Genomic DNA, 26,480 nt, shown 5'->3' on the forward strand with positions numbered 1-26,480 from the left:
TTCCTTACCTTGATTTTACTCCCAATTAACTAAGTCCCAAATTTTGTTCATAATGCTGCTGTTTCAGTTTGGTCTTCACTGTGTGCATGTACAGTTAATTTTCTTGAACATATGTGTATTATTTTACATTTATCCCTAATTAATTTCATGTTAGACCCTTCCCTTTGTTTCTTACTTCTGCTTTTCACAGCCTAGTTTCCTCATTCATCAGTATGTCATAAAGAATGATAAGAATGCCATCTAAGTCTTCATCACAGTACCTGGTAAGATGGTGACCAAGACAGAAAAAGAACCAAGTTTTGCAGTATGCTACTAAGGACCCCCTCCATTTAACTGAGCACTTTTTCAGGCACAGGGTTATGATCTTTTATTATCTCATTTACTTTTTACCACAACAATGTGAGGAAGAAAGAAATAAGGTTTGTAGAAATAAATCACTTGCTCAAACTCATGTGATTGTTAACAGAATAGTTACTCCTTCCTGTAACTTTATTAGTCATTTCTTCCTTATTAGCCCTGCTTTCACTAAAATAGCAGTCTCACTTCACTGACTTCTTTACCTCTCAAGAGGTGATGGTGCCAGAAAGGTAATTAAGGTGGAGGATACCTATTGCAGGAGTCCAAATAGTGTCAGTCTTTTTTTTTTTTTTTTAGGAGGTACTGGGGATTGAACTCAGGACCTTGTACGTGGGAAGCAGGCACTCAATCACTGAGTTACATCCATTCCCCATTACTGTCGGTCTTATTTTTCGGTTTTAACTCCTTCCCTGGTTCAAATCCCTATCTGGAGTTTTCATAGTTTCCTCACTTGGCTAGGAGAGGATACAATATACTATTATAATAATATTTCATTTCAACTTTCACACCCAAATGTCCTCTATAATGTAGCAAAACCTCAATCATGTTTAAACATCTCAGGGTGTTTATTTTTCTGACAACATACTTCCTTTTACTATCAGATCTGTTCCTGAAACAAGTTATAGTCTTCTACTGCTATCTACTCTCCCAATTTTATGGCTTTACGCACTTTTTTTACTCATTCTTCCCTTTATTTTTTGATCAAAGGTCTTTATCAGACTGACAAATCTCCAGCTGTACACATTCTTCCTACTATTTGTGAGATGGACCATCATTCTGGTACCTTAAGGCACATTCTAAAAGAATTAAGCAACATTCATAAGTAACAATACTGAATATTATTCTCATATCCTCCTATCTCTTTCAGAGTCCCAAAATAAAAGCGAAGAAATGAAAACACTATCCTATCCAGGAGTTTCATAGTTTCTCACTTTCCTATCCATGGTTTCATAATCTCTGAACATGCTTTCCTTGCTTCTTCTAAATGTTTCAACTGCACCACAAGAATAAATGGAAGTCACTGGCATTTTGCATATTTGACAATTTTCTGAAGACATGGTCCATCCTAGAAATGTTCTGGAGAAAGAGTAGTATCAGAGGGCAAATAAATTTCTATGAACTCCATTCTTTTCAGCTTCTTCTTGGGATTAGTTAAGGAATCGCTACACATGCTAATTTCTATGAATTCTCTATATTATTCTGCAGAGAGTGGAGTAGTGTTTCTCAAAAAAAAAAAAAAAAAAAATCAGTCTTTTCGTTAGTGAGAAGAGTCTAATGTGCCTCTACCAAGTCAAAGTTTCTTATCCCACCACTTAACTGTAAATCACGCTTTTCCAGACACCAAAGATGTCAACACTTTCCTATTTTGTCCCATTCTCTTGAATATTTCACATCTTGGTTTCTGTGGGTTTTCCCATTCTGTGCTATTTATCCTCCAATACCCAAAGCACCAGAGATGTCTCTTAAATCCTTTTGCCTCTAGCAAGAAAATCAACTTCCCTTCTACTATAATCCTACAGAGGCTGGCCGCTTGCTCTTTCGTGAACCTAATCCCTGTTTAGAACTTTGTATAGACCATCCAATAAAGGCCCTACTGATGAACAAGTTTCCTAGCTCCTGCAGTCAGAGAAGCTAAACATCCACACAAAGAACTAGGTTTTCCTCTACAGAGTAAGAAAATTAGAAGCTAAAGTTGGTAAGAGTAGGTGGCTACCCTTAACTAACCCAAAAGTATTCATTCCTTCTCACCCAACTCCCAGACACTTTTAAAGCCACATGAAACTGAGAAAGCCAATCTGAGTGCTAGTTAGATAATAAAAATGAAACTCAAAGTATTTATTATAACTCGGTTATATTAAAATGTAAATGAGACCAATAACTTCAAAAAACATCACTGTTTATGAGAAACATATGAAGTGGCCTCATAGGAAGCACTTTTAAGGTTACAGATTCTTGTTACCTGCTTAAGCCCTTCCCTAGAAGGAACAGATGTTTTCACAATATCATCAATAGCCCACCACTGGTCAGCAAGGTAAAGTGCCACAGCTAAAAGAGAAAAAATTACTGTTAACATTCATAAGTCTTTTTTTTTTTTTTAAGATTTATTTATTTATTTATTTATTTCCCCCTACTCTCCCCCCCAGCTGTCTGCTCTCTGTGTCCATTCACTGTGTGTTCTTCTGTGGCCACTTCTATCCTTATCAGCGGCACCAAGAATCTGTTTTTCTTTTTGTTGTGGCATCTTGTTGTGTCAGCTCTCCGTGTGTGCAGTGCCATTCCTGGGCAGGCTGCACTTCTTTTGCGCGGGGCGGCTCTCCTTACGGGGCACACTCCTTGCGCGTGGGGCTACTCTATGCGGGGGACACCCCTGCGTGACACAGCACTCCTTGCGCTCATCAGCACTGCGCATGGGCCAGCTCAAGGGTCAAGGAGGCCAGGGGTTTGAACCGCAGACCTCCCATGTGGTAGGCAGACGCCGTATTCATTGGGCTAAGTCCACTTCCCAACATTCAAATCTTAAGTCTTAATGTATACAATACTGCTGTTTGGTAGATAAGATTTAAACAGATACCCTTAAATATACCCATACTTTACAATACAACGTGGTATCATGTCATTTTAATTTTACTTTATTTCACCATTAAATATTAAGTAACTAAGAATTACATTTTCCCAAAATTACAGTTTAAAACAAATTTTTTAATTCCTCCATTTAGCAACTTTTTAATAAGTCTCTAACAGTTCAGAAAAAAAAATTCTCAATTTACGAAGTTAATCAATAAAGAGACCTGTAAGCGAGTCCTCAGGTGCAAAAAGAGCAAGAATTTTTTGAGTCTGGTCGCCACCATAAAGTGGTACAAAGCCTACATTTGACAGGCTAATAGGAATCTGAAATAAAATTTATTAAAAATTAGTGTAGTCTATTAAGAGGAATGCACAACAGAAACATGACACTTTTACCAAATTATTAAACTCTGTCTACATTAATTCTAATTATACAAATGCATTTCCTGGCAGTTGATATGTCTAGGCTATAAAACAGTAGTATATCCAGAAAGATTTCCCTTTTGGAACGATTTTATTGTATTTGGAGAAAAAGAAAATTTATTTCAATACATATGGCTGTATCTGGCCACACATCTGAATATAAACAAAAACTGTGAGATGGTTCATATGTCTTTTAAAAATAATTTTAGTATATCACCTGTTACTTAGACTACTTGAAAGAAGAAAATTTTGCTTTCTAGTAAAACAAGCTATTAACATTTATTTTTCCTATAGAAGGCATGCAATGGTTTAAAATTCCCTTCATTAATCCAAGACTAATTCTCCAGTTACAGACAATATTATAATCTTGAGAATTATAAAATATTTATACTGGAGAAGACTTTAAAGGATCTCTTAAATCAACATCATTTTCCAGAAGAAAAATCTGAGGCTTAAAAAGATTAGGGAATTTGCCAACCAACAAAATTATTTTTATTCCAAATCTAATGATCCTTCTATCACAATATATCACAAATTTGAAAATTTTTATCCTTCAAATTTAAAACAAGGGAGAAAAGAGTCATGACACAAAAATGTATAATTTAGTGTTGTGTGCCTTTTTAAAATATAAAAGTAATTTCCAAACTTACAAATTCCAAATGTAAAGTAAACTGGAGTTAGGGCAAATATGGTAACCAGTCTTAGTAAAACAGGCCAACTACTTATATACAATTTTAAGCAATAACCTATGAAATTTTTATTTTCAAAAACAGTCATTAGAACTAACAAGCAATATTATCCATTTTACCAAACAGACTTCTGATAAAGATTTCAAAAATGAATGATTACACTTTAAAGTGAGAAAAATAAAGGAATAATGGTTTCATGTATAAACACAAAATAAAAAATTAGTAAAAATCACTGTAGAATGTCTTACCGTAATGTTGAGAAGAGAAAAACACTCTGGATTTTCAGGATCCCCACACCTTAGCTCTGACATGTAATCTTCAGCAGAATTTTCTAATTCCTCATGACTGCAATCATCCAGCATATCCACAGGGAATGCCATCCTCTTGAACTAATGAACAAAAAGTTTCAGAATATGAAATGCTGTCCTGCTTTACTAACGGGAAAAAAAAATTACTAATTGAAATTTGCAGTATTTTATTGTAAGGAGAGTTTTCTATTTCACCATGTCAAAAGAGGCTACAACTTGAGCCTGCTGATTTAACTATGAAATCACAAACATATTTTTAAATTATTCATGCATATTAAAATAGGCAATGGAATAGAAATTAATGGGTATTACTTTAAATGATAAAATAAATATTTATACTGTTATAGTATACATTATAAACAAATACTCACAAGCATACATATAAATACACCATCATACACCCTTCAATCCAAAATTCACTATAAAAGAACACAAGGGAACTTTCTGGAGTAATGGAAATGTTAAACAAATGGATCGTGGTAATAGCTGCACAACTCTATAAATTTACTAAAATTAAAATCACTGAATTTTAAAGTTAAAATGGGTGGATTTCATGGCATGTAAATTACATCTCACTTATATAGCCATTAAAAAAAAACAACACCTTAATGGGGAAATATTAGCAGCTTTCCCGCTAAAGTTAAAAAAAAAAAAAAAAAAAGGAATTAGGGACATAACAGTTGGGTGAGGACAGGGAGTAGGCAGATCTCTCCCTTAATCTGTAGATAATATATTACTTAATTGGAAAACCCAAAAGAATCACTGGAAAAACAATAAAAAAAAATTTAGTAAAATAGCAGGACATAAAATTAACACACAGAAATCAAGTCTTCATGTATACTACCCAGTAAGAAGAAATAATACATAGAAAAAATAGAAAAAACACCCCATTTACAATAGCAAAAAATAAAATAGGCTTCAATTTAACAACACAATTTAGTATAAAACCCATAAGGAAATCTATAAACACACCTAAAAGAAACAGGAGAAGGCATGTTCTTGGAAAGAAAATTCAGCAAAAAAAAGGTACCAAATCTCCTTAAAATAACCTATTAATTTAATGCAATCCATATTAAAATACCTTTAGGGGTCCTCCCCACCCCCAAGAAAGACAAACTGTTACAAAGTTCATTTGAAAAACTAAACAAGCAAGAATACCTAGAGAAACCGTGAAAAAGCAGAGCAATGACTGGGGGAAGGCGCTAACCTGTTAGATATAAAAACATCTTATAGGGGAGTGGATGTGGCTCAAGCAGGTGGGTGCCTGCCTACCACATGGGAGGTCCTGTGATAAGGAGATGCAATGAGAGGAGATGAAACGAGCAGGGAGCAGAGGTGGCTGAAGCAATTGGGTACCTCCCTCCCACATGGGAAGTCCCAGGTTCAATTCCCATGCCTCCTAAAAGAAGATGAACAGAGAGCACACAATGGACAGACACAGAGAGCAGACAGCCAGTGCAAACAATAAGGGGGGGGGATAAATAAATAAATAAATCTTTTTAAGAAATCTTATCAACTTTCTATAATCAAAGAGAAAGCAAAACAAAACGTCTACAATCACAACAATATGAGACAGGCATGTGACTAGACAGACTAATGGAACATGATATAGAAATATATCCTAATGTCTAGAGAAATTAAGAACATGATAAAGGCAATAATCGCAGTTAGTGGGGAAAAGAAGGACTTTTTAATAGACAGTATTGTTTCATTGGTCTGTCTTATGGTATATTTCAATGAGACATTAATTTAACCAATGTCTGATCTTATATCGGAAATTATACATGAACGCGCTACTTTGTTAATTTTTTTCACTCAGCATTTTTCTGTGAGAAACATGGATGCTGCATCTATCAGTTAATTTGTTCTTTTTAGCATTATATCATATTCCATCATATGCAAATATAATTTATTTACCCATTTTACTGTTGATGGACATTTGGGTTGTTTCCAATGTTAATTATGAATAAAGTATTTATGAACATTAATAAAGTCTTTTGGCAAACATATGCATTCCTTTTTGTTAGGTCTATATACCCAGGCTAATCAACTCTTCCAAAAGTGAGACAAGCAAACATTATATGCATCCTGATATGATGCAACAAGAAAACTGGACCCAAAACTAACCAAGCTGCTAGAACTAATTACCAGGTTGTTTATGGGAAATACGAAGAACATATTAAATGACCCCTTACACATGCAATGCAGTCAGCCAAATTTAGAATAACTCAGTTTTTTTAAACAACTAAATGGAATACAGTTTAAAGAAAAAAGGAGTGTAGAAACAAATATAAATTAAAAGAAACAAGGTAAGTCAATCAAATGCATTGTGCAGAAGATTCTGACTTATACACATTTGAAATTTTTAATGATAAAAAATTAAATGAAAAATAAACTTAAGGTCTGTATCAATAGTAGGTATAAATAAAGCTAGTATTATCTTGTTTAAAAAGTTTCCTATTTCATATTTATTCTAAATTTTTCAATAATCTCTTCAATTTTGATTGGGAAGAAAAACTTGTTAGGATAGGCAAAAGAAAACAAAAGATCAACCAAAAGTGTTTTTCTTAAAATGGCTTTCAAATCCATTTTATGACAACAAAAGTATGAGCAGACAAGGAACTGAAAATCAAAGAGAAAGATGAGATAGTCATAGAAAACAGGACAAACATACAGTTATAAAAGTTATACATTTTTCTGAAATGCTTTTTTACTTTTTTTAAAGTTCCTTTTTCCTTTTTTTTTCCTTCTGAATTTTGAAAACACATGATAAAGAGCATTCAGAACTACTGCATTCCCATAATCATAAATCTTGGTCCTAAGAAATACAAAACTTGGTGGCGGACTTGGCCCAGTGGTTAGAGCGTCTGTCTACCACATGGGAGGTCCACAGTTCAAACCCCGGGCCTCCTTGACCCGTGTGGAGCTGGCCCAGGCGCTATGCTGATGCACGCAAGGAGTGCCCTACCACGCAGGGGTGTCCCCCGTGTAGGGGAGCCCCACGCACAAGGAGTGTGTCCTGTAAGGAGAGCCGCCCAGCGCGAAGGAAAGTACAGCCTGCCCAGGAATGGCGCCGCACACACGGAGAGCTGACACAAGATGATGCAACAAAAAGAAACACAGATTCCCGTGCCGCTGACAAAAGAAGAGGAAAAAGACGACGCAGCAAATAGACACAGAGAACAGATCGGGGGGGGGGGGGGGGGGGGCGGGGGGAGAAATAAATAAATCTTTAAAAAAAAAAACAAGAAATATAAAACTTGGTATATAACAGGTTAGGAACTATATACACATATACATATATACATATATATACATATATATATAATACGCACATGATGACTTTTAAAATTAGAGAGAAATAGAAAAATGCAAATTTAGCCCAGCTACTAGTAATGGTCTAAATAAAAGGAGAAATCAAGAAAAATTTGTGAAACTATATATGAGACCAATCTACCATAGGATTTCCGGGTAAGTTTTTTAAAAAAGAAGAGATTAAAAATAAAAAGTCCTATGGTTTTTCAACAGAAGTCATGAGGAACTTACGTACATAAAATGCTATAGTTAGAAAAGGACCGCAAAATAAGATGGTAGCATTATTGTGAAGGAAAGTTTTTAGCTTGGGCAAACCTTTATATATCTATTATAAAGTAAATATGTAAAAACAAACAGGTAGGAAATACAAAATCATCTCCTATATTGAGATCAAACTGTAACACAGATTAAAATTTTAGATGAAATGGAAAACACAAATCAGTCGGTCAATGGTGGATAGGGGAAGTGCATATGGCTCAACTGATAGAGCATCCGCCTACCAAATAGGAGGTCCAGGGTTCAAACCTAGGGCCCAATGGCCCATATGGTGAGCTGGCCCACACACAGTGCAGCCGCATGCAAGGAGTGCCATGACACCCAGGGGTGTCCCCTGCCCAGAGGCGGCCCCACACAAGGGGTACGCCCCGCAAGTAGAGCCACCCCACATGAAAAAAGTAGCCTGTCCAGGAGTGGCGCCACACACACGGAGAGCTGACGCAGCAAGATGATGCAACAAAAGAGATACACAGATTCCCGGTCCTCCGAGAATGCAAGCAGACACAGAAGAACACACAACGAATGGACACAAGGGAGCAGACAATGGGGGTGGTGGGCGGGGAGGAGAAGGGGAGAGAAATAAATAAAATAAATCTTTTAAAAAAAACCAAACCAGTGGATAAAAGAAGCATACTTGGCATACTAATTTATAGAGCGTATTAACTCTTTTTCCTCTCTTATCGCCAATACCACAGCTTAGTATTGAAGCCATTTAATATACCATACCATTGACTAGACAAAGCTCCAGAAAGGTCAGGATAACAGTAACTCCCTGAAACCAATTCAAAAGTCTCACTTGAAAATTAAATTCTAAATCAAGGTATAAACAAAATCTTAAATCCCATTTAATAAGAGTAATCAAAATAAGGATGGAATGTGAATTACTAGTAAAACTGCTACCAAAACTGACTCAAGAGCTGTCTAATAGAATTTAATGGAAGATAAAAAAGGCTAGAAATTACTATAAATCCAACAGTAGTTAAGTATCATTCACCAAGAAGTGATCATGTACCTGGCTTTAAAGAGTATGTAACACTGAATATCCAATACGGCACTTCTGGTTGACCAACATCACACCACTACTAGGGCTAGAAGAATATGACCCCAGATAATCAAATAGACCTTGCAATATAATTATTTTTACTCAATATGCCAAATCAAGTACCATAGGATCTGTCATGGTTTTAAGAAACTTCCTTTTGTAAAATATTGTTAATTATTTCCTCGTTATTAAATATTATATTACACCAGAAAAAACACGGGAGTTGGAATCCTGTGACCTTGGTCCTTGGCTCAGTTCTGCCACTAACTGGCTCTGTAACCCTAGGCAAGTGACTTACTCTCTTTAGTCCTCTGTATTCTCAATAGTAATGTGATACAAATGGACAGTATAATCCTAAGGTCCTTTTCACCTCTAAATTTTTATAATTGTTTAAAAAAAATCTTGGTTAACTTAAGACCACTTAAATCACAAGCCTTACGGTGCTTCTGTTAAAATTTAGAGAGACTAAAAGAAGAATGGGATGGTTCTGAAAAGAAATAAAGGTTGCTAACAAATCACCCATCTCTCCCTTTTTTAAAGCTTCTGTTCCATGTTACACAACTGTAAAGCTGTCAGATCAAATTTTTCAATTCACTACGCTCTGCCCATGAGATAAACCAAAAGGCCTCACTAGATTCTACATGAATGAGAATGCTTAATGTAGCCTTAAGTGAACTAACTCATCAAAAAATTTATGCAGAATGGACAGTGAAGTGTAAAAAGTGTCCAAATTAATTTATAAAATAAGCAAATGGTATGCTCATTAATCCTGGCTAACTTGGACAAAAACAATACACAAACATCTTACATAAAAGTTCTAAGTGCCCATTAGCACAAACTATATCAAATCTTTTAATAATTTCATCCCTTTTTTCTGAAAAATTATCATTGAAAAGAATGAATGCTCCTAACAAGAAAACATGAAAAAAGTGTTAGAAAATAAATGCCTATTATACATATTTTTCCCTGTTTAATGTTTATTACTGGATGTCAACTATACTCTAAAAAGTGGGGAATAAATTTTACAAGTTTAGTTTCTAAATTATTACATGATTCTTACAGGTTATTGCTATTTTTGTTTGGGGGAGGCGGGGGGGGGGGGGGGAGGGGGGGGAAGGAGATCCAAAAGAAACTATGGAAATTTTAGAGGTGGAAGAGTTCTTAAAGACAAAATCATGATTTCAACCAATCCAAGTCAAGTTCCTTTCATGATTGTTTCCCCAACACCTAGTAAAGGTTATGTATCCAGGCAACACAACCAGCAATGTTCCCAACCTTTTACACAAAAAGCCTCTTTCTGCATCTTTGATTCTTCTCTTGATTCCCTTTTCTCACCAACATCATGTCCCTCCCTAACTAACCTAGACCCTACACTATATTACCTCAACTTACCTTTTTATCTTACTTATCTATCCCTTATTCTTCTACCCCTCCTGCCTTACTACACAAGGCCCTAATCCTCTAACTCACCTTCTCCATTAAGAGATGGTTGTTGTGGCTGACAATAACGGAACTGAACAGACTGCTACTACTATCAAAATCTCAGGTGGGCTTCAATGCTGCACAGCAATCCTTTTCTATATGAAGAGCTTTGCCTAACTGCTGCCGTAGGAAAAAGATTTAATCACATACGGATGAGAACTGCCTATAAATCTGTAGGCAATGGAGCAGGAAGTTTAACAAAATATATACCTGTTGCCTCTTTTTATTTCAAGTAGGAAACAAAATCATCTTTTGAGGTAACAATGGCCAACCCTACAAAGGACTACATGCCAGGTTCTGAGTACTTCACATGTACTTCCTCATTTAATTCTTATCATAAACCTATGAGGTAGGTACCTTAATTATTTTCATTTGGCCAATGAATAAGACACAAAGCGTTGAATATCTTGTTCAAGGGCATGCTACCAGTGATCTGCAGGGCTAGTATACAAATCCAGGCAGTGTGTCTCCAATGACAATTCTTTCCATCACAATGTTATGTCTGAAAGTACAACATCTTAGGAGATCTAAAATGGTGAAAGATTGGATTAGCTGCTGTGAAAAACTTGAATGGGAACTTCCAGGAACAAATGAGAATGCTTAAGAAAACTGTGGTAAACTTTTTTTTCAATTTCGAAGAAGACATAGCATATAGAAGTTTTATAACAAGATGAGAAAAAAGTCAACTAAAAAATATTAATATGACTGCTAGCATGTTAAGGGTGGGGAAAGCATTTGGTTTATTTCCTTCTAATCCAAGTTCTAGATTTCTGACAGAGCAGGGGAGAGAGGGTGTTACTGGCATCTAGTGGGTGGTACCGGGGATGCTGCTAAACATCCTACAATATACAGGACAGTCCCTAACAAAGAATCATCCAGCCAAAAATATCACTAGTGCCAAGTCTGAGAAACCCTGCATTAGACTTACATGATTGTTATGATCATGAGACTATGGTTGATTCTTTTCATACAATTTGACAATTATGTCCCTAAAAATCTATATAAATAGTTTCAGCAGCATGATGAAGTAAAAGCCAGTCTGCGATAAATTCGAGAGGAGAAATTAAAATGTGGAAAGCAAACTAATTTTAAAAGTGGCAGAGAGGCAGCGGACTTGGCCCAGTGGTTAGGGTGTCCGTCTACCACATGGGAGGTCCACAGTTCAAACCCCGGGCCTCCTTGACCCGTGTGGAGCTGGCCCATGCGCAGTGCTGATGCGCGCAAGGAGTGCCGTGCCCCGCAGGGGTGTCCCCCGTGTAGGGGAGCCACACACGTGAAAAAAGTGCAGCCTGCCCAGGAGTGGTGCCGCACACACGGAGAGCTGACACAACAAGATGACGCAACAAAAAGAAACACAGATTCCTGTGCCGCTGACAACAGAAGCGGACAAAGACGACACAGCAAATAGACACAGAGAACAGACAACTGGGGTGGTGGGGGGGGGGGAGGAGAGAAATAAATAAATAAATAAATCTTTTAAAAAAAGGTAGCAGAGAGTGAATTTTATGGTATGTGAATTGTATCTCAATAAAGTTGTCTAAAAAAATAAAGCTTGTTAGATAATGTTTAAAAAAGGGTGGGGGGGGGCGATACCTTGAAGGGCTGGGGTGCTCAAGGAAAGAATTCTGAAGGATAGCAGAGATTGGATCAGAGCTATAGGCTAACAAGACAACAGGGGGAGGGGACAAGAAGGAATAAAATTGAAAATGCAGGAGACAAAGAGGATAAGTAGAATAAGATCCCAGAATGGTCAGGGAAAGATAGAAATCCAATGGTGGGAAAATAAGCAAAAACAAAAAAACAAAAAAAACAAAAACCCAAAAACAACCAAAAAACACATACACACACCAAAAAAAACAGGCTTAGAGGAATATAAGAATGGCTACCAATACAAGCTTAAAGTGAACTAGATAATGGGATAAGAAATTGAAGGTATTCCTACATGATGACCTCTATTTTTGTTATTTAGAGTACATTAAAAGAGTGATGCATGGAAGGACAGGGATTAAGAAGTATACTAAAAATAATAAAAAGCCATCATGGACTACAGGATGGGTGGTTCTCTACAGACAAGCACTGAACTGATATACACAGTGAAGGCTGGAAACCCAAATGTGTAGTAACATCCAAAAACAGAATTACATGATTTTCCTCTGCAATCACATAATTCCCAGAGCAAAGTGCAGAGAAAGCAACTCAACGAATTCATCTAGACTTGGGGTATAGTAGATACAGTAGAAAAAACTGTTGAGAGCATGGAAGTAGTACCATGGGGTCCAGGCTAGGCAGGGAAAGAAAAAGAGAAAGGTCAAGGATCACCATTAAAAGAACAGGTTTTTTGAAGTAAAAGGGGATGAATAGGAGTTTGTATTTGGAGAGTAGCATTTCTGTATTCACTTATTTTAGATGTGGAACACAAGATGAAAACAAGGTCAAGGGTACAGTCAAGAGAATATTGTTGAAGCAATTTAAAATTCATTAAACATTTACCAAACAACTTCTGTTGTCCTCATACTGTGCTTGTTGGACACTGTCATAGAGACACCAGAAAGTCGACATGAAATTAACTCTTAAGAGAATATAATTCAAGCAACTGGGTGCCCACCTATTACATGGGAGTTCCTGGGTTCAGTACTCGGTGCCTCCTGAAGAAGACATGCAAAATAGAGAGCTGACATGATGAGATGGTGCGGCCAGCTGATGCAACAAGATGACGTGACATGGCGACACAATGAAGCAACACAGTGAGAGATACAACAAGCAGGGAGCAGATGTGACTCAAGTGATTGGGTACCACCCTCCCACATGGGAGGTCCCAGGTTCAGTTCCTGGTCCCTCCAGAAAAAAGAAGACGAGCAGACACAGAGAACACACAACCAATAGATAGAAGAGAACAGATATAGAGCACAAACAATGGGAGGTGGGATAAATAGTAAATCTTAAAAAAAGGAGAGAATGTGAATGCATGACCACACAGGAAAACTACCCACATGAATTATGCCTCTTATTCAAACTCCTCAGAGTTCCTGACAATAACCTGACCTTCCTCAAAGATCTGTTCCTCTCTTCAGAAGCCCCTTAGATCTTTGGTCAATGTATATCAGCTACCTAGTCTGATCTCAAAAGATGCCCAGCATATGAAAAAAACCTTAATGAACTCAGATTAACAGATAACACCCAATACTACAATATCAGTACTACAACATCAACATATCAAGGTAGACAGCTATTCCATAGAAAAGGAGACTGTTAATAGAACTGGCTTGAGTTACAAAGTTTTTGAAACCATTTACTCAATCATTCTTTCAACAAATATTTATTTAAACACTTAAAATTCGTTAGACAGTATTTTAGATGCCGGAGATAGGTAAACAAGACATATAAGAACTATAGAATCCACATTTTGTAAAGGGGAGACAGAGAGTAAAACAAGCAAAAAAACATATATTTTTAAAATGTTGGATAAGGAACTAGTAAGAAAATTAATTAGATTGATGTGAGCAATGGGATTCAGATTGAGTCATCAAGAACAATCTCTTATCAAAAATAAATAGAAGAAATATGGTAGAGCTATTTCCAAAAACAGTTTAAAAGCTTCTTGAAGATTAACAAAACATATTATCATCAAACTCCTATCAACATGAAAACCGGGAAACGGACTTGGCCCAGTGGTTAGGGCGTCCGTCTACCACATGGGAGGTCCGCGGTTCAAACCCCGGGCCTCCTTGACCCGTGTGGAGCTGGCCCATGCGCAGTGCTGATGCGCGCAAGGAGTGCCGTGCCACGCAGGAGTGTCCCCCGAGACCCACGCGCAAAGAGTGCACCCGTAAGGAGAGCTGCCCAGCGTGAAAGAAAGTGCAGCCTGCCCAGGAATGGCGCTGCCCACACTTCCCGTGCCGCTGATGACAACAGAAGCGGACAAAGAAACAAGACGCAGCAAACAGACACAGAGAACAGACAACCGGGGGAGGGGAGGGAATTAAATAAATAAATAAATCTTAAAAAAGACCAAAACATGAAAACCATTATCAGCAGTTATCTAGGGCAGGAGTAAGGGATGGTGGGGAATAAAGGTAGAAGGGTAAGAGGAAACTTTCTGGAGTGATGGAAATGCTTTTCATCTTGACTGGGATGGTGGTTACGTGGATCTAAGCATCTGTCAAAACACACTGAATTGAACCCTTAAGATAGTACACCTTATCTCATGGAAAGTATATCTCAATGAAGCTGATTTTTTAAAAAAGAAAAAAAAATACCAATAATTTCCAATAGTACTGACTTCAACGCAACCACATCATCCCTGGCATAATAACTAAAAGAAAAGTAACTCATGTATTCCTCTTTTCAGTTACCTTTTGACTAGTTATACTAGAACTGAACCAAAAGAAGAGTCCTAAAAATCAAGGCTTTTCCCCTAATGGGCTTAATTTATGGTGTGAGTATACACGTGCGACGATTTGAGACTTCATAAAATGCTGGCAAACATCTTTTTAAATGTAAGTCACAAAGCTATAGCCAACCGATAAAATAAATAGTAAAGCAGATGGACTAGATAAACCTAGAAAACCCAAAGGAACAAACAAAACTTATAATTAATCAAGTTTGGTAAAATATTTCAATATGAGAAAAATATACTTGAAAATAAAAATAACTAGTTAAAAATTCAAAACTAATAACAGAGTAGTAGAAACACTTACATAATATTATGTGCAATGGCACTGCTCTAATTGTTTTATAAATAACTTGTTTTGCCCTCATAATAACCTATTAGGTAAGTACTATTACTATTGCCAGCTAACAGATAAAGAAGCTGAAGCACAGTAAAATTAACTTGATCAGGAAAATAAAACTTTCCAAGTCACATTAAGAACAAAAAACACCTATCGATTACTTCCTTTTTTTTTTTTTTGAGGTACTGGGTCAGGGATTGAACCCAGAACCTCAAATGTGGGATGCCAATGCTCAACCACTGAGCCACATCAGCTCCTCTGAGTTGGTTTCATTTGTTTTGCTTGTTTGTTATTTTGTTTTTAGGAGGCCCTGGGAACCAAACCCAGGTTCTCCCACGTGGGAGGTGGGCGTGCAACTGCTTGAGCCACAATTGCTCCCTCAATTACTTTCTTAGGTGTAAAGATAACATTTTACCCAAATTTTTTATAAGAATAACAATTCCCAAAAAATATGCCAATGACTTATTAGAATTGGGTTCTACATGGTCTGGGAAAAATAAAAAGATCATACCAGAAAAGAAATCAGAGAAATGAGGTCAATGAAAAGAACAATCACCTTATCAGACATTATAATATAAAGTTACAGTGACCAAAGTAGTATCATTTTGGGGAGAGGATGTGAGGGAGGTCCTACAAGGGAGGTCCTGGGTCCAGTTGCGGGTGTCTCCTGAAAAAACAAAAACAAAAACAAAAAAAAACAACTCCGGAAGCCGATGTGGCTCGGTGGCTGTGCACCAGCTTCCCACACACAAGGTCTCTCAGGTTCAATCCCCAGCCCCAGTACCTCAAAAAAAAAAAAAAAAAAAAAAGGTCATTTGGTTCGAAAACAAATCAATGGAACAAAACAGACTGCCCAGAAATAGATCCCAGAATCTCTAGTTACATGATACAGAAGACAACAAATCAACCAGGAACTAATTCCTCCATAAATGAATTTCGGGAAATAATTTACAAAGTTAAATTTTTACCTTTTGTCTATATTCCAAAATAACCCTATGAGTGAAGAGCTCAAGGTTAAAAAAATGATCTTTAAAAAACACAAAGAACTAGAGAAGGATATAGAAGACAACAATCTGTGGTTAGGGAAGGAATAAATCACAAGGGTAAAAACAAATAACTTTGAATATATATGTTAGAGGTTTGCAATAATTAACAAGCTGTAGCTCAGTTTCCCCTGATAAGCACTGGGGAAAGGCTAACCTCATCCCCCATAAGCCTACATGTCCAAGGGCATGGCACTTCCCCACAAGTTAAATAAATAAACCACATAAAGATAGGAGTTAAGGGAAATGGAAACCTTCCCTACCTACATATCGGAGGGAAATAAAATTCCTACAGAACAAAGAAACATCTGCTCCTGCAGCATTCCAAGCAACCATAACTCCTTCACCCACTATTTTCTAGTCACTATCAGGAAAAAGTTATACCTCTAGGGCTTCCTATTGGTCCCTGCACTTCACTAGGACACTCAACCCCCTCCCACCAACTATCATTCCCCCGCCTAGAAAAGTTCTGTATAAACTCAAACCCCCTCTCTTGGGAGAGCTTCTCAATAAATCTGTGTCTATAGTCATTTCAGTCTGCGTGTCCCAGTAAGTGCCGTATTCTCTCCAACAATATATAGTGTTTTTTGTGTTTTGTTTTTTTTTTTTGAGATACCAGGGGCCAGGGATTGAACCCAGGACCTCATATGTGGGAAGCTGATGCTCAACCACTGAGCCACAATGGCTCCCCTGTTTTGTTTCGTTTGTTTTGCTTGTTTGTTTGTTTTTTAGGAGGCACGGAACTGAACCTGGGACCTCCCACATGAGAAGCAGGGACTCAACCGCTTGAGTCGCATCCACTCCTTGAATATATTTTTAAATTTCTGCATATAAAAACATTAAAAAATGAGAGGCAAACACACTGTAATGAGCAGGACCCAGAAAGGGTTACTTTCCTTAAAACAGAGAAATAATACAATGATGTTTTAAGCTAAGATGCACATGAATAAGCAAAGGACATGAACAGACAATTCCTTCAATGGGAAAAACAAATAACCATCAAGAAATGTTCAACTTCTAATTTTTAAAAAAGCCTAGTTGCACACACTTGTTGGTTTTTGTTTTTAATTTATTTTGTACAGAAAAATATCTGGGAGGACACATAATGTGTTTAACAGTAGTTATTCCTAGTGAAGGAGGAAGCAAGAGGTCTCCAAGGTAGAAGCCAGGAGAGATACAAGGTAAATTCTATTCAGAGTTGTTCACTTTATAGTAAAGGCTCTCTTAGATGCATTGGATAGGCAAATCTTAGGTTATATCTCTGCCTCCTAGCTTCTAGGGAGATAGAATGAGAATGAGGCAAGATGTTCAGAAGTTGCTAGGCAGTTACAACAAAATAAATATCTACTAAATTATGACATCCAGTAATGGATGCTAAACTCTACTCTTACTATCAGTACATTATAACCAGGTCTTAGAGAGAGCTACTTACGCTCCTTAAATACATTTGCAAAAAATAAACAGATGATATTTAAGAGGGAAAGAGAAATGTGCTTATAACTGAAGCATCCACTTGACCCTAAAACATATTGTACTACAGTAAAGAAAAGAGTATATTTGTCTCTTTGTCAGCAACTATATTACCTTATGATCCAGATCAACACTGTAATCTCACAGGAACAGTTTACACGCAGCCCAAGAAAGACAGAATAAGAACTATTAAATGAATACACCATAAAATCTTGTCCTTTCTTTCAACATTAGACAATTCATCTAAAATTATTTCTTTTATAGGTGGCTTCTTTACCATGTAATATTCTGGCTTTACAGTGCTTAACTAAAGTTAAGAGGAGTTAGGCATTGTAAACTTCAAGAACGCAGGAACTTTTTAAAAAGAGGAGTCTAAATTATATGCACCATTGTAGTTATTTGTAACACACAAACTATCATCAGTGTTTCATTTAGAACCATGAAGAAGAGTATGCTTTAATATTAAAGAACTACAGTCTAGCTCAAAACAAAAGCAAAGCAAAAAACAAAAACAAAAAAACAATTTGATGCTTAATTTGGGCATACTATTTACCAAATATCCTGCTGAGTTACAATCACCACCACCATCCAAACCCATTCCCTAATATTTTCACTACACAACCAAGAAATGTAACACCAAGAGTTGCCACTATCTGCAGGGTACCATATCAACTTGGAAAAAGCAGCATCCTCTGAACCAAAGGGCCAACTAGCCATTTCTCTTTCCTTTCCAGGCCTCTCCAACTCTGCACTTTTAGCAATGGCCCCTTACACCTGCTCGTACAACCCTTCCACAAACTGAAGTGGGCTTGCATACCCAGATTAAGTAAAATCCTTTCCTTACCTTCCATTGGCAGCAGGCCCATACGGACAAGGGAGGAGAGACAAGTGTTCCTGACTTCAGTACAGATTTACTAAATATATCAGTTAATGACTGAATAACTTTGTATAAATCAACCACACACTGGTGTTATGAGGAAGAGCTGCCACAGAAGAGACATGTAAACTTCTGTGAACATTCAAAGAGATGCTGCTAGATGAAAAGCAATAGATGATCTGTAAACAGGCAGAGAGGGAAGACCCTTCCAAAAAAAAAAAGGGAATATGCTGAACTGAAGCCAGAAAGCACAATGAGAACAGCAAGTAGCTGGATTTACTGAGTTAAAAGTATATAAGGAGTTATGGTGGTAGGAATGGTAGGAAAATAAATTGAGGACAGAAACACAGAAAGCCAAGAATAGTTGACTGAAAAATTTGGACTTTATTTGACACACAGGTAGGAAGCCATTTTAAGATCTTGATCAGGGAAGAGACATTCTAGGCTATGCTTTAAAAACAATTTATCAGGCAGCTATGTGTAGGAAGGACTAATAGAAAGAACTAAAGGAAGACAAGCTAGGAGACTGTTACGGTATATACCTTGTGCATACGTCTTTTAATATATTTATTACATGACAGTGATTTATTTTTCTTCATCTGTCTAAACTACGAGACTCAATACTCCAAGAATTTAGAATCCATTTTTTTCTACACATGTAAAAGGTGAGATCGAGTTCAATGATTTCTGATGTCCCTTCTAAGTAATAAATTGTCTACATTTATGTGTGCTTAAATGGAAAAAAAAAATGGTTACTTTAGTTATGGTGTTTTAGCAAAAATTCAGGAATAAAGGAGACGTTAATTTTTAAACTCCCATTAAATTTAGTACCTATTAGCGAAATCCTAAAATTTTATAGTTACATAAAAGCTTTTACCCAAATTTCATTTGTCTTTAAGGACAGTAACTTGGCTTCTGCATGTTTGAAAGGATGTTTAAAAAGTTGTGCTAGGGTGTTGTTTCTCTAATTCTAAACTTTGATAATAATCAGTATACTACGTCTCATTTGAGTCACTTTTGCAGTTATAAAAAATTATTAGCAGTGAAAAATTAAAAATTTTATATATATTTGAAATGTGTTAGCTTACCTGGTAGTCCCACTGTTTGTTTCTGTAAATTTATATATATGTATCTTTTGTATGTAATTTATCTAGTGTTTATAAAAAGGACTTGTAGTAAATGTTGTTAAAATGAAGGAAAAAAATCTTTCCTTCAAAGCAATTACAGCTACAGAAAGAGAAAACAAGAAGGTATTAACTCATAAAGAATATTTGGTGTCCTCAAATATTCATTTACAATATTTTATTTTTATATTTTTTAGCAAATTTTTTGTTGTCTTTTTTTAAAAAAGATAAATAGATCACCTACAACCATTTTAAACTCAATGCATTTTCTGGTGATGATGACAGAACTACCATCTATTGACTGCTTGGCTTCCACTAAGCATTGTGCTAAACAATTTACACGTTATTTCACTTATTAACCAAAATAAGCTTATGAAGCAAGTACTCTATACATATTCTCCCAATGAGGAGCCACCGGTGAGGAGAGGTTAAATATGTTGTCCAAGATTGCACAGGCAGCAAGTGGCAGTGAGGCTCTGAACCAAGGCAGTCTTTCCTCCAGAGGTATTCAACTTGGTGACTAGATTCCTAGGTCAAGGCAAACAGCCAAAATAATCCTTGTTGTACTTACATGTATTACAATCATTAGAATATAACAACCATATTGTGAGGCCATGCCATAGGAACTGGATTTTTAAAACTTTACAACACAGTCTCTTCAGACTTTACATGTCTGTTCTAAGCACTATGATCTAGCTTCGTCAGAATTTTTAGTTACTACACAATGAAAACAAGACCAAATGTTTTAAAGCTAAATAAGAAAGCAGATAAAAAAAGCTACCCTTCAAATTTGAAGTCAATGTTCTGATGAAAACTTAGACCTATTGTGCATTATCTCTAAAGGGCAAAAAACAGACTTTTCAACAATAAATTCTGCCCACAAATGAATTATACTGCATGAAAATAGGGACCAACCCACCATTTGGTCAAAGATTGTTAAAGGTGGTATGATTCCAAGTGGGGACAGGAGAAACATCTCTCTCAACAGTCAAGCTAATATCAGAGAATTCTGCAAAAGAGGGCCAAAAGTCTATAGACCTGATTGAAACGGTCATTTGTATATGAAATTGCAAAACATGAATCATGTTGTAAAATAAAACTAGGACTTTTTTTTTTGCCATTCTTTGAAGTTACTCAAATAACAAGGGTCAGTATTCTCCCAACAAAATTTACTCAGAATCCCTCCAATTCCTTCTTTTTGGAAAATAATCCACAAATCTTCTCAGCCATGAAATTAACATCAAGTACTTTCAGATATGTTTTATATTCCAAAGCCAAATATTAAGACTTTTCAGAATTTGGTTTTTACTTGCCAAATTTACCTATATTGTCCACTTGAGAATAAATAATTAATAGAAAACAGCACCAGATATAAAATGAGTAGATTCTTAGTTTAGGATCCACAACAGATATTCAGGACTAACAAATTATTTTCAATTTTTCAAAAAGTATACATTTTCCCTGCATTAATTAACTAACAAAAGCTGAAGGTATTTACTCTTCAACTAGAATTCTATCAACTCACTGTGGTTATATTTCACCTCATGCAGATCAAAAGCTATGACTGACAAGTGTTGTATAATTCACAATTTTTAAAATGAAAAAGTAAAGTACTACCTTCTTGAAATGAACCTCAAGAAAGTGGCATAGGTAGGGGAAGTATGGGGGTAGATAATAAAGGGGGAAAAAAGACAAGGATTTTTTAAGTAAATACTAAAAACTATCCCAATTTTATTGATAATACTATTAGTAGCTCGCATTTAGATACATGCTCATATTTAATTCTTCTTACAACTTTTTGAGATAAACTCTGTTATAACTCTTTTATACAAGGAAACAGAGACCCAGAGGGATTAAAAGTCAGGCAGTGAGAAACAGCAAAGCCAAGAAACTAAACTGCCTCTGAATAATAACTACTGTTAATTTAAGACTGAGAAAAAGATCATCAGGTATCTCAAGGGCCTATTCATACCTGAAAGTGCAGGTATACATGTATAAATGACTTTAGACTGTAACATTCCGTATTAGTTCAGTTTATTACTTTATGAGCCATGTTTTTGGAGGGGTTTTCATCATTGTACAGTAAGAAGTCAAGCTCATCTTTGCCTTTTTTCCCATTCCTATTCATTCCTAAACTGGATTCTTTCCTCATTGCTATAATGATTTTTTTTTTCTTTTTTGTCTTTATTTTTTTAATATTACATTCAAAAAATAGGAGGTCCCCATATACCCCCCACCTCCCTCACTGCACTCCTCCCCCCATAACCACAATCTCCTCCATGATCATGAGATGTTCACTGCATTTGGTGAATACATCTCTGAGCACCGCTGCATCTCATGGTCAATGGTGCACATCATAGCCCACACTCTCCCACATTCCACCCACTGGGCCATGGGAGGACATGCAATGTCCTGAAACTGTCCCTGCAGCACCACCCAGGACAACTCCAAGTCCCAAAAACGCCCCCACATCTCCTCTCTTCCTCCCATTCCCTACCCCCAGCAGCCACCATGGCCACTTTCGCCACACCAATGCCACATTTTCTTTGATTACTAATCACAATAGTTCATGAACAGAATATCAGTAAGTCCACTCTAATCCATACTCTATTCCTCCATCCTGTGGACCTTGCAATGGTTGTGTCCACTCCACATCTACATCAAGAGTGGGCTTAGATTCCACATGGATGCTGGATGCAATTCTCCTGCTTTCAGTTGTAGGCACTCTTGGCTCCCTGGTGTGGTGGTTGACCTTCTTCACCTCCATGTTAGCTGAGTGGGGTAAGTTCAATAAACCAGAGTGTAGGAGTTGCAAGTCTGTTGAGGCTCAGGGCCTGGCTATCACATGGTCAGTCCAGAGAGTCAGGTCCTCTGATATTATTTCTCTTAGGCCTGCAATAACCTTCCAATTCCCAGGGGTATTGGACTATTTTCATTCCATACCCCTCTCGCCACTTAAGGCAATTCATGGAAGGCAAAGTTCGCAAATTTAAGTTCCCAAAACCCAGATTCATCTCTAAATGTCTAAGATCCCTTTCACTTCCATAATTCCCGCGACTCCCAGAACAAGCATGTCATTAACAGGTGTCAAGTCATTAACAGACATCATGTCATTCCTACTAGGAATGGTTTATTGTACGGAACCACTTGTTTGTAGAGAAAATTAGTAGAAGAGTCTTCAGCTATTCAGAGAAAAAGAGCTTAATTTAGTAAGGAGGGTGACTTTGAAATTTTACACCCTAGACATTTAATTATAAAGTATTCTGTTTTCTCCAAATCAGTTAAGCCCTTTGTTTGATGTATATTCCACATTTATTAGAGAAATGATACCATTTGTAATGATTTGAATACTATTTCAAAAGTCAGACTAATCTGAAATCTTTTAGAACATAAATCCACAGGTAAAGCACCTTAAATTATAATCATTCATGCAGAAGGCCAATGTTGCTACTCATAAGTTCTCCAAACTAATTCTTTTCATAAATTTAAATAATGGAGCCCACTGTGACATCTACAAGTTTTCAGTGAAAGATTAATATTTTATCTTTCTTTGTGGTGGAAATCTTAACACAACAGACCCATCCCAGATCCCCCTCTCACCATCATCTCTCCTTCCTCGACCCAAAATACAAGCAAAGGTTAAAAAAACAAAAGCAAAAACAACTTAGTCTGGTCCATATTTGTCTCTAAAAAATCTTTCTCCCTGTAAATACCTCACAGTAGGAAAACAAAATATAGTTCGCAAGGATTACCTATACATTTTCTTATGATGTGTAAAACCAAACCACACAAACAAAAAACAAGCAGATGTTACATGCCCCATCAAACCCAAAGCCATTTTGGTGAATTCCCTCCACGGGCCAAATGCCTGTATTATGCAACTGCTATCATTCCAGATTTTAATCCCCGTTTGTGATGCAGTGATAAAATACAAATGGCACGGGTATAATCCAACCAGTACTTAAGTACATTTTCAAACAGACTGCAAATTAAAACAAGAATTCAATTCTTAGGAGCCTTGAAAATGGCAAATTCAAAGAAAATCATCATTGAAACTTTTCCTTTTGGTAATTTTACCAACATGCCTCTGCCGTCCCAACCCCCTCAAAAATCCTCACACCAGTTTTTTAATTTAGGTTTTGAAAGGACCTACCAAAAGAGGCAAGGAGCCTGCATCAGGTGGTTAACTTAGAATCTACCCGTGAGCAATACCCACACCAACTTCCAGAAGCTGAAAAGCGGGTGAGATGCTTTATCATTTCTCCCCAAGGACAATAACGAAGATAAAACGTAATCCAGACCTCTGAGCTATAAACCAAGCAGAGCTCAAGGCTTCACTCATCCATCTCCTAGAGCACAGGCCTCCTGAAAAATTGCCTATTGGACAGCTAAGAATTAGAACAAAATCAAAGACCTGAATTCTAAAATAGAGGGAATCTACACTACACCTATTCCAAAAGTAGTTAAAGGTAAGGGAGGTGGTCAAATCACCTTTGGAGGCCACCTGCTTGGGTAAACCCGAGTCTAAACGCGTAAGTTCTGCACCTCACCACGTCGGTTTATCACCAAGCCAAGGCAACCAGCGAAAATGGAAAGGCTCAAAGTGGGGAAAACTGGAAGGGGAGGGGGCTCAGCAAGCAGCACCCGGGAAACAGAACGCACTTGGCGGCGAGGGAAGGAGGCATTCCCTCACACAAAATGGTGGCGCTGGCGCAGAGGCCGGCGCACCTGGGGCGCGCCACACGCCCCTTCCGGGACCCGGCCGGCAGCCGCAGCTGGACGCGCACCCTGGGCCTGGCCCGACAGCGCGGACCGAGGCCGCAGGGGCCACCGCGTCGCCGCCCTCAGGGGCGCAAGATCGGGGCCGGCAGGGGCGCGGGGCCGGATAAGGCGGCCTCGGCTTCACCCCGCGGGCCCAGCCCCGGACGGGCTACGCACTCACCTCAGACGCGCCCCCGGAGCCCGGGAAAGGAGGTGGAGCCGCGGGAATGAATGGAGCCGGCGGATGCTCGCAGGCGACCCTAAGCTGATCCCGGGCCGCGACGTCAGCGGCTGCCAGGGCTGGTGCGGCCGCCTCTCCCTCGCCCCGCTTCTCGGCAGCGGGTCGGCCGCAGCCCACCGGGCCCTCCACCGGCGTGACGCACTCGCGCCGCAGCGCCTCCAGCCTTTCCAGCCGCGCCCGCGCCCACCGCGAATCCCCCCGCCCGCCTGCCCGCCTGCCCGCCCCCTCCTCGGCGCCCCGGACGCCGCCCCGTCTCTCGCCGGGGGGCGCCACGCTTCCCGCCCCCCACCCCCCCCGGCTTCCGTCACCAGGCAGGGCGCGATGCCCCAATTCAGGGCCAAGACCCAGTATTAAAGAGTGACCTTGGCTTAGATATAAAAATAGATGCGGGTAAGCTGCGGGGTTACAACGCTGAATTTGCGTATTCCTTTAATGTCAACATTCGCGCAATTCCAATTGCACACCCCAGCGGAGTTCCCCCTCTCCCGTCGCGTCCCACCGGCTCCTCCAGCCAGGCGCGAGCCCTTCTGGAATTTACCCAGGGTGAGCGCGCTCACGCCAGCCTCGAGGCAGGGATGGCGAGGGCACCCGCGCATCTCCCTCTCCACCCGCTTGCTAAACTCACTGCCACCTAGGAGGATGCAGGAGAAACGGGAAACCCTGGGCTTCATTCACAATCTGCGAGGAGCCGGAGAGCTCGGACTTCCATCTTGAGATAACTAGGAATCACCAAATTCCGGCGTTGACCTTTTACCTTTAAGAATTTAGCCACAAACGCACTAATCCTAACCCAGGAGAACAGCGGGCTCCACCTTCTTTCCCCTCCACTCCTACCCCTCCCAGCTTTCTACATCCGCCCTGGGGCTCCTGGCCCCTTCGCTAATTAACATCCCGGGGAAGAAAAATAAGTTCTCAAGCATTTAAAGCCTGGTAGATTTTCTTAAAGGTAATTTATTACGTGGTTTAAATATATTAAGTAAACGTATTGAGGTATTGATTCAAGTAATTTTAATATTCCTCTTATACATAAATTCCGGGAAATAAACTCACCATCCAGAGCCTTGGCTTTGTTTTCAGCTCATATAGGTAAGTTTGCGATTATTCCTATAACTTTTTGTTTACTTGTTTTGTTTTGGTAGGTTATAACTTTTGAATGTACATTTCTAGAGCTGTATGTAAGTAGGAGTTCCCAGGATAATCCCAAGCAATCGCCACTCAGATGTTCCATTTTGGCCATCAGATTGTACCCTACAGTTGTTAAAGCCTACAGGCCTTAATTGAAAAGTTAGCCAATGAAGCTTGTTTATGATATTTGAAATGCGTGAGTGTGATTGACTTTTAGCTATCATTCTCTCCCCCCTCAGCCCCTTCCCCTCCCCCTCCCCCTCCAGCTGAGATTACATTAAAGTTTGCTTCAGAGTTCACCCTACTCTGAAGTTCTGTGAGATCTTAATGGCAAATGCACACTGTAAATCACTACCAAATATTTTTTAATTTGAGGCTTTTGTCTGAAAAGTTTCATAGTAAAATGATTACTGCTGTGTTTTCTTGCATGTGCTTTATTTTATGTTATAAGCAGAAGGAAACATGTTAAGAGTACTCATAACATTTTTACTATATGTTTAAAGAGTGGAACTATCTTAAATAAGAGAACGCTTGACACAACACTGGTTTTTGGAACTTGCTAATATAATGACCCAGAAAAGAGCCCTTATTTGGCACTAGGAAAGAGGAATTCTTAGTGGCTAAAATAATGGCTAACGTTTTTTGAATGCTA

General features: G+C 38.2%; 1 protein-coding gene across 24 annotated transcripts in view; it reads right to left on the reverse strand.

The window, feature by feature from the left end:
* Positions 1 to 25,554, reverse strand: part of FAM169A (family with sequence similarity 169 member A) — a 70,825-nt gene extending 45,271 nt beyond the window's left edge. For 4 of the 24 annotated variants that reach the window (XM_058274888.2, XM_058274862.2, XM_058274877.2 and 1 more), the window contains exons 1-4: positions 24,644 to 24,928; positions 4,283 to 4,423; positions 3,147 to 3,246; positions 2,318 to 2,403 (exon numbers count right to left, since the gene is read on the reverse strand). In XM_058274888.2, coding sequence (XP_058130871.1) covers positions 2,318 to 2,403; positions 3,147 to 3,246; positions 4,283 to 4,414 — 318 coding nt within the window. In that variant the 5' untranslated portion in view covers positions 4,415 to 4,423; positions 24,644 to 24,928. Of the gene's footprint in view, positions 1 to 2,317; positions 2,404 to 3,146; positions 3,247 to 4,282; positions 4,424 to 24,192; positions 24,929 to 25,241 lie in introns of those variants that run through there. The other 20 variants (XM_071208659.1, XM_071208651.1, XM_071208639.1 and 17 more) reach the window with 14 other exon arrangements.
* Positions 25,555 to 26,480: the final 926 nt, after the last annotated feature.

Source organism: Dasypus novemcinctus, chromosome 2, assembly GCF_030445035.2.
Source record: "Dasypus novemcinctus isolate mDasNov1 chromosome 2, mDasNov1.1.hap2, whole genome shotgun sequence".
Lineage (NCBI taxonomy): Eukaryota > Metazoa > Chordata > Mammalia > Cingulata > Dasypodidae > Dasypus > Dasypus novemcinctus.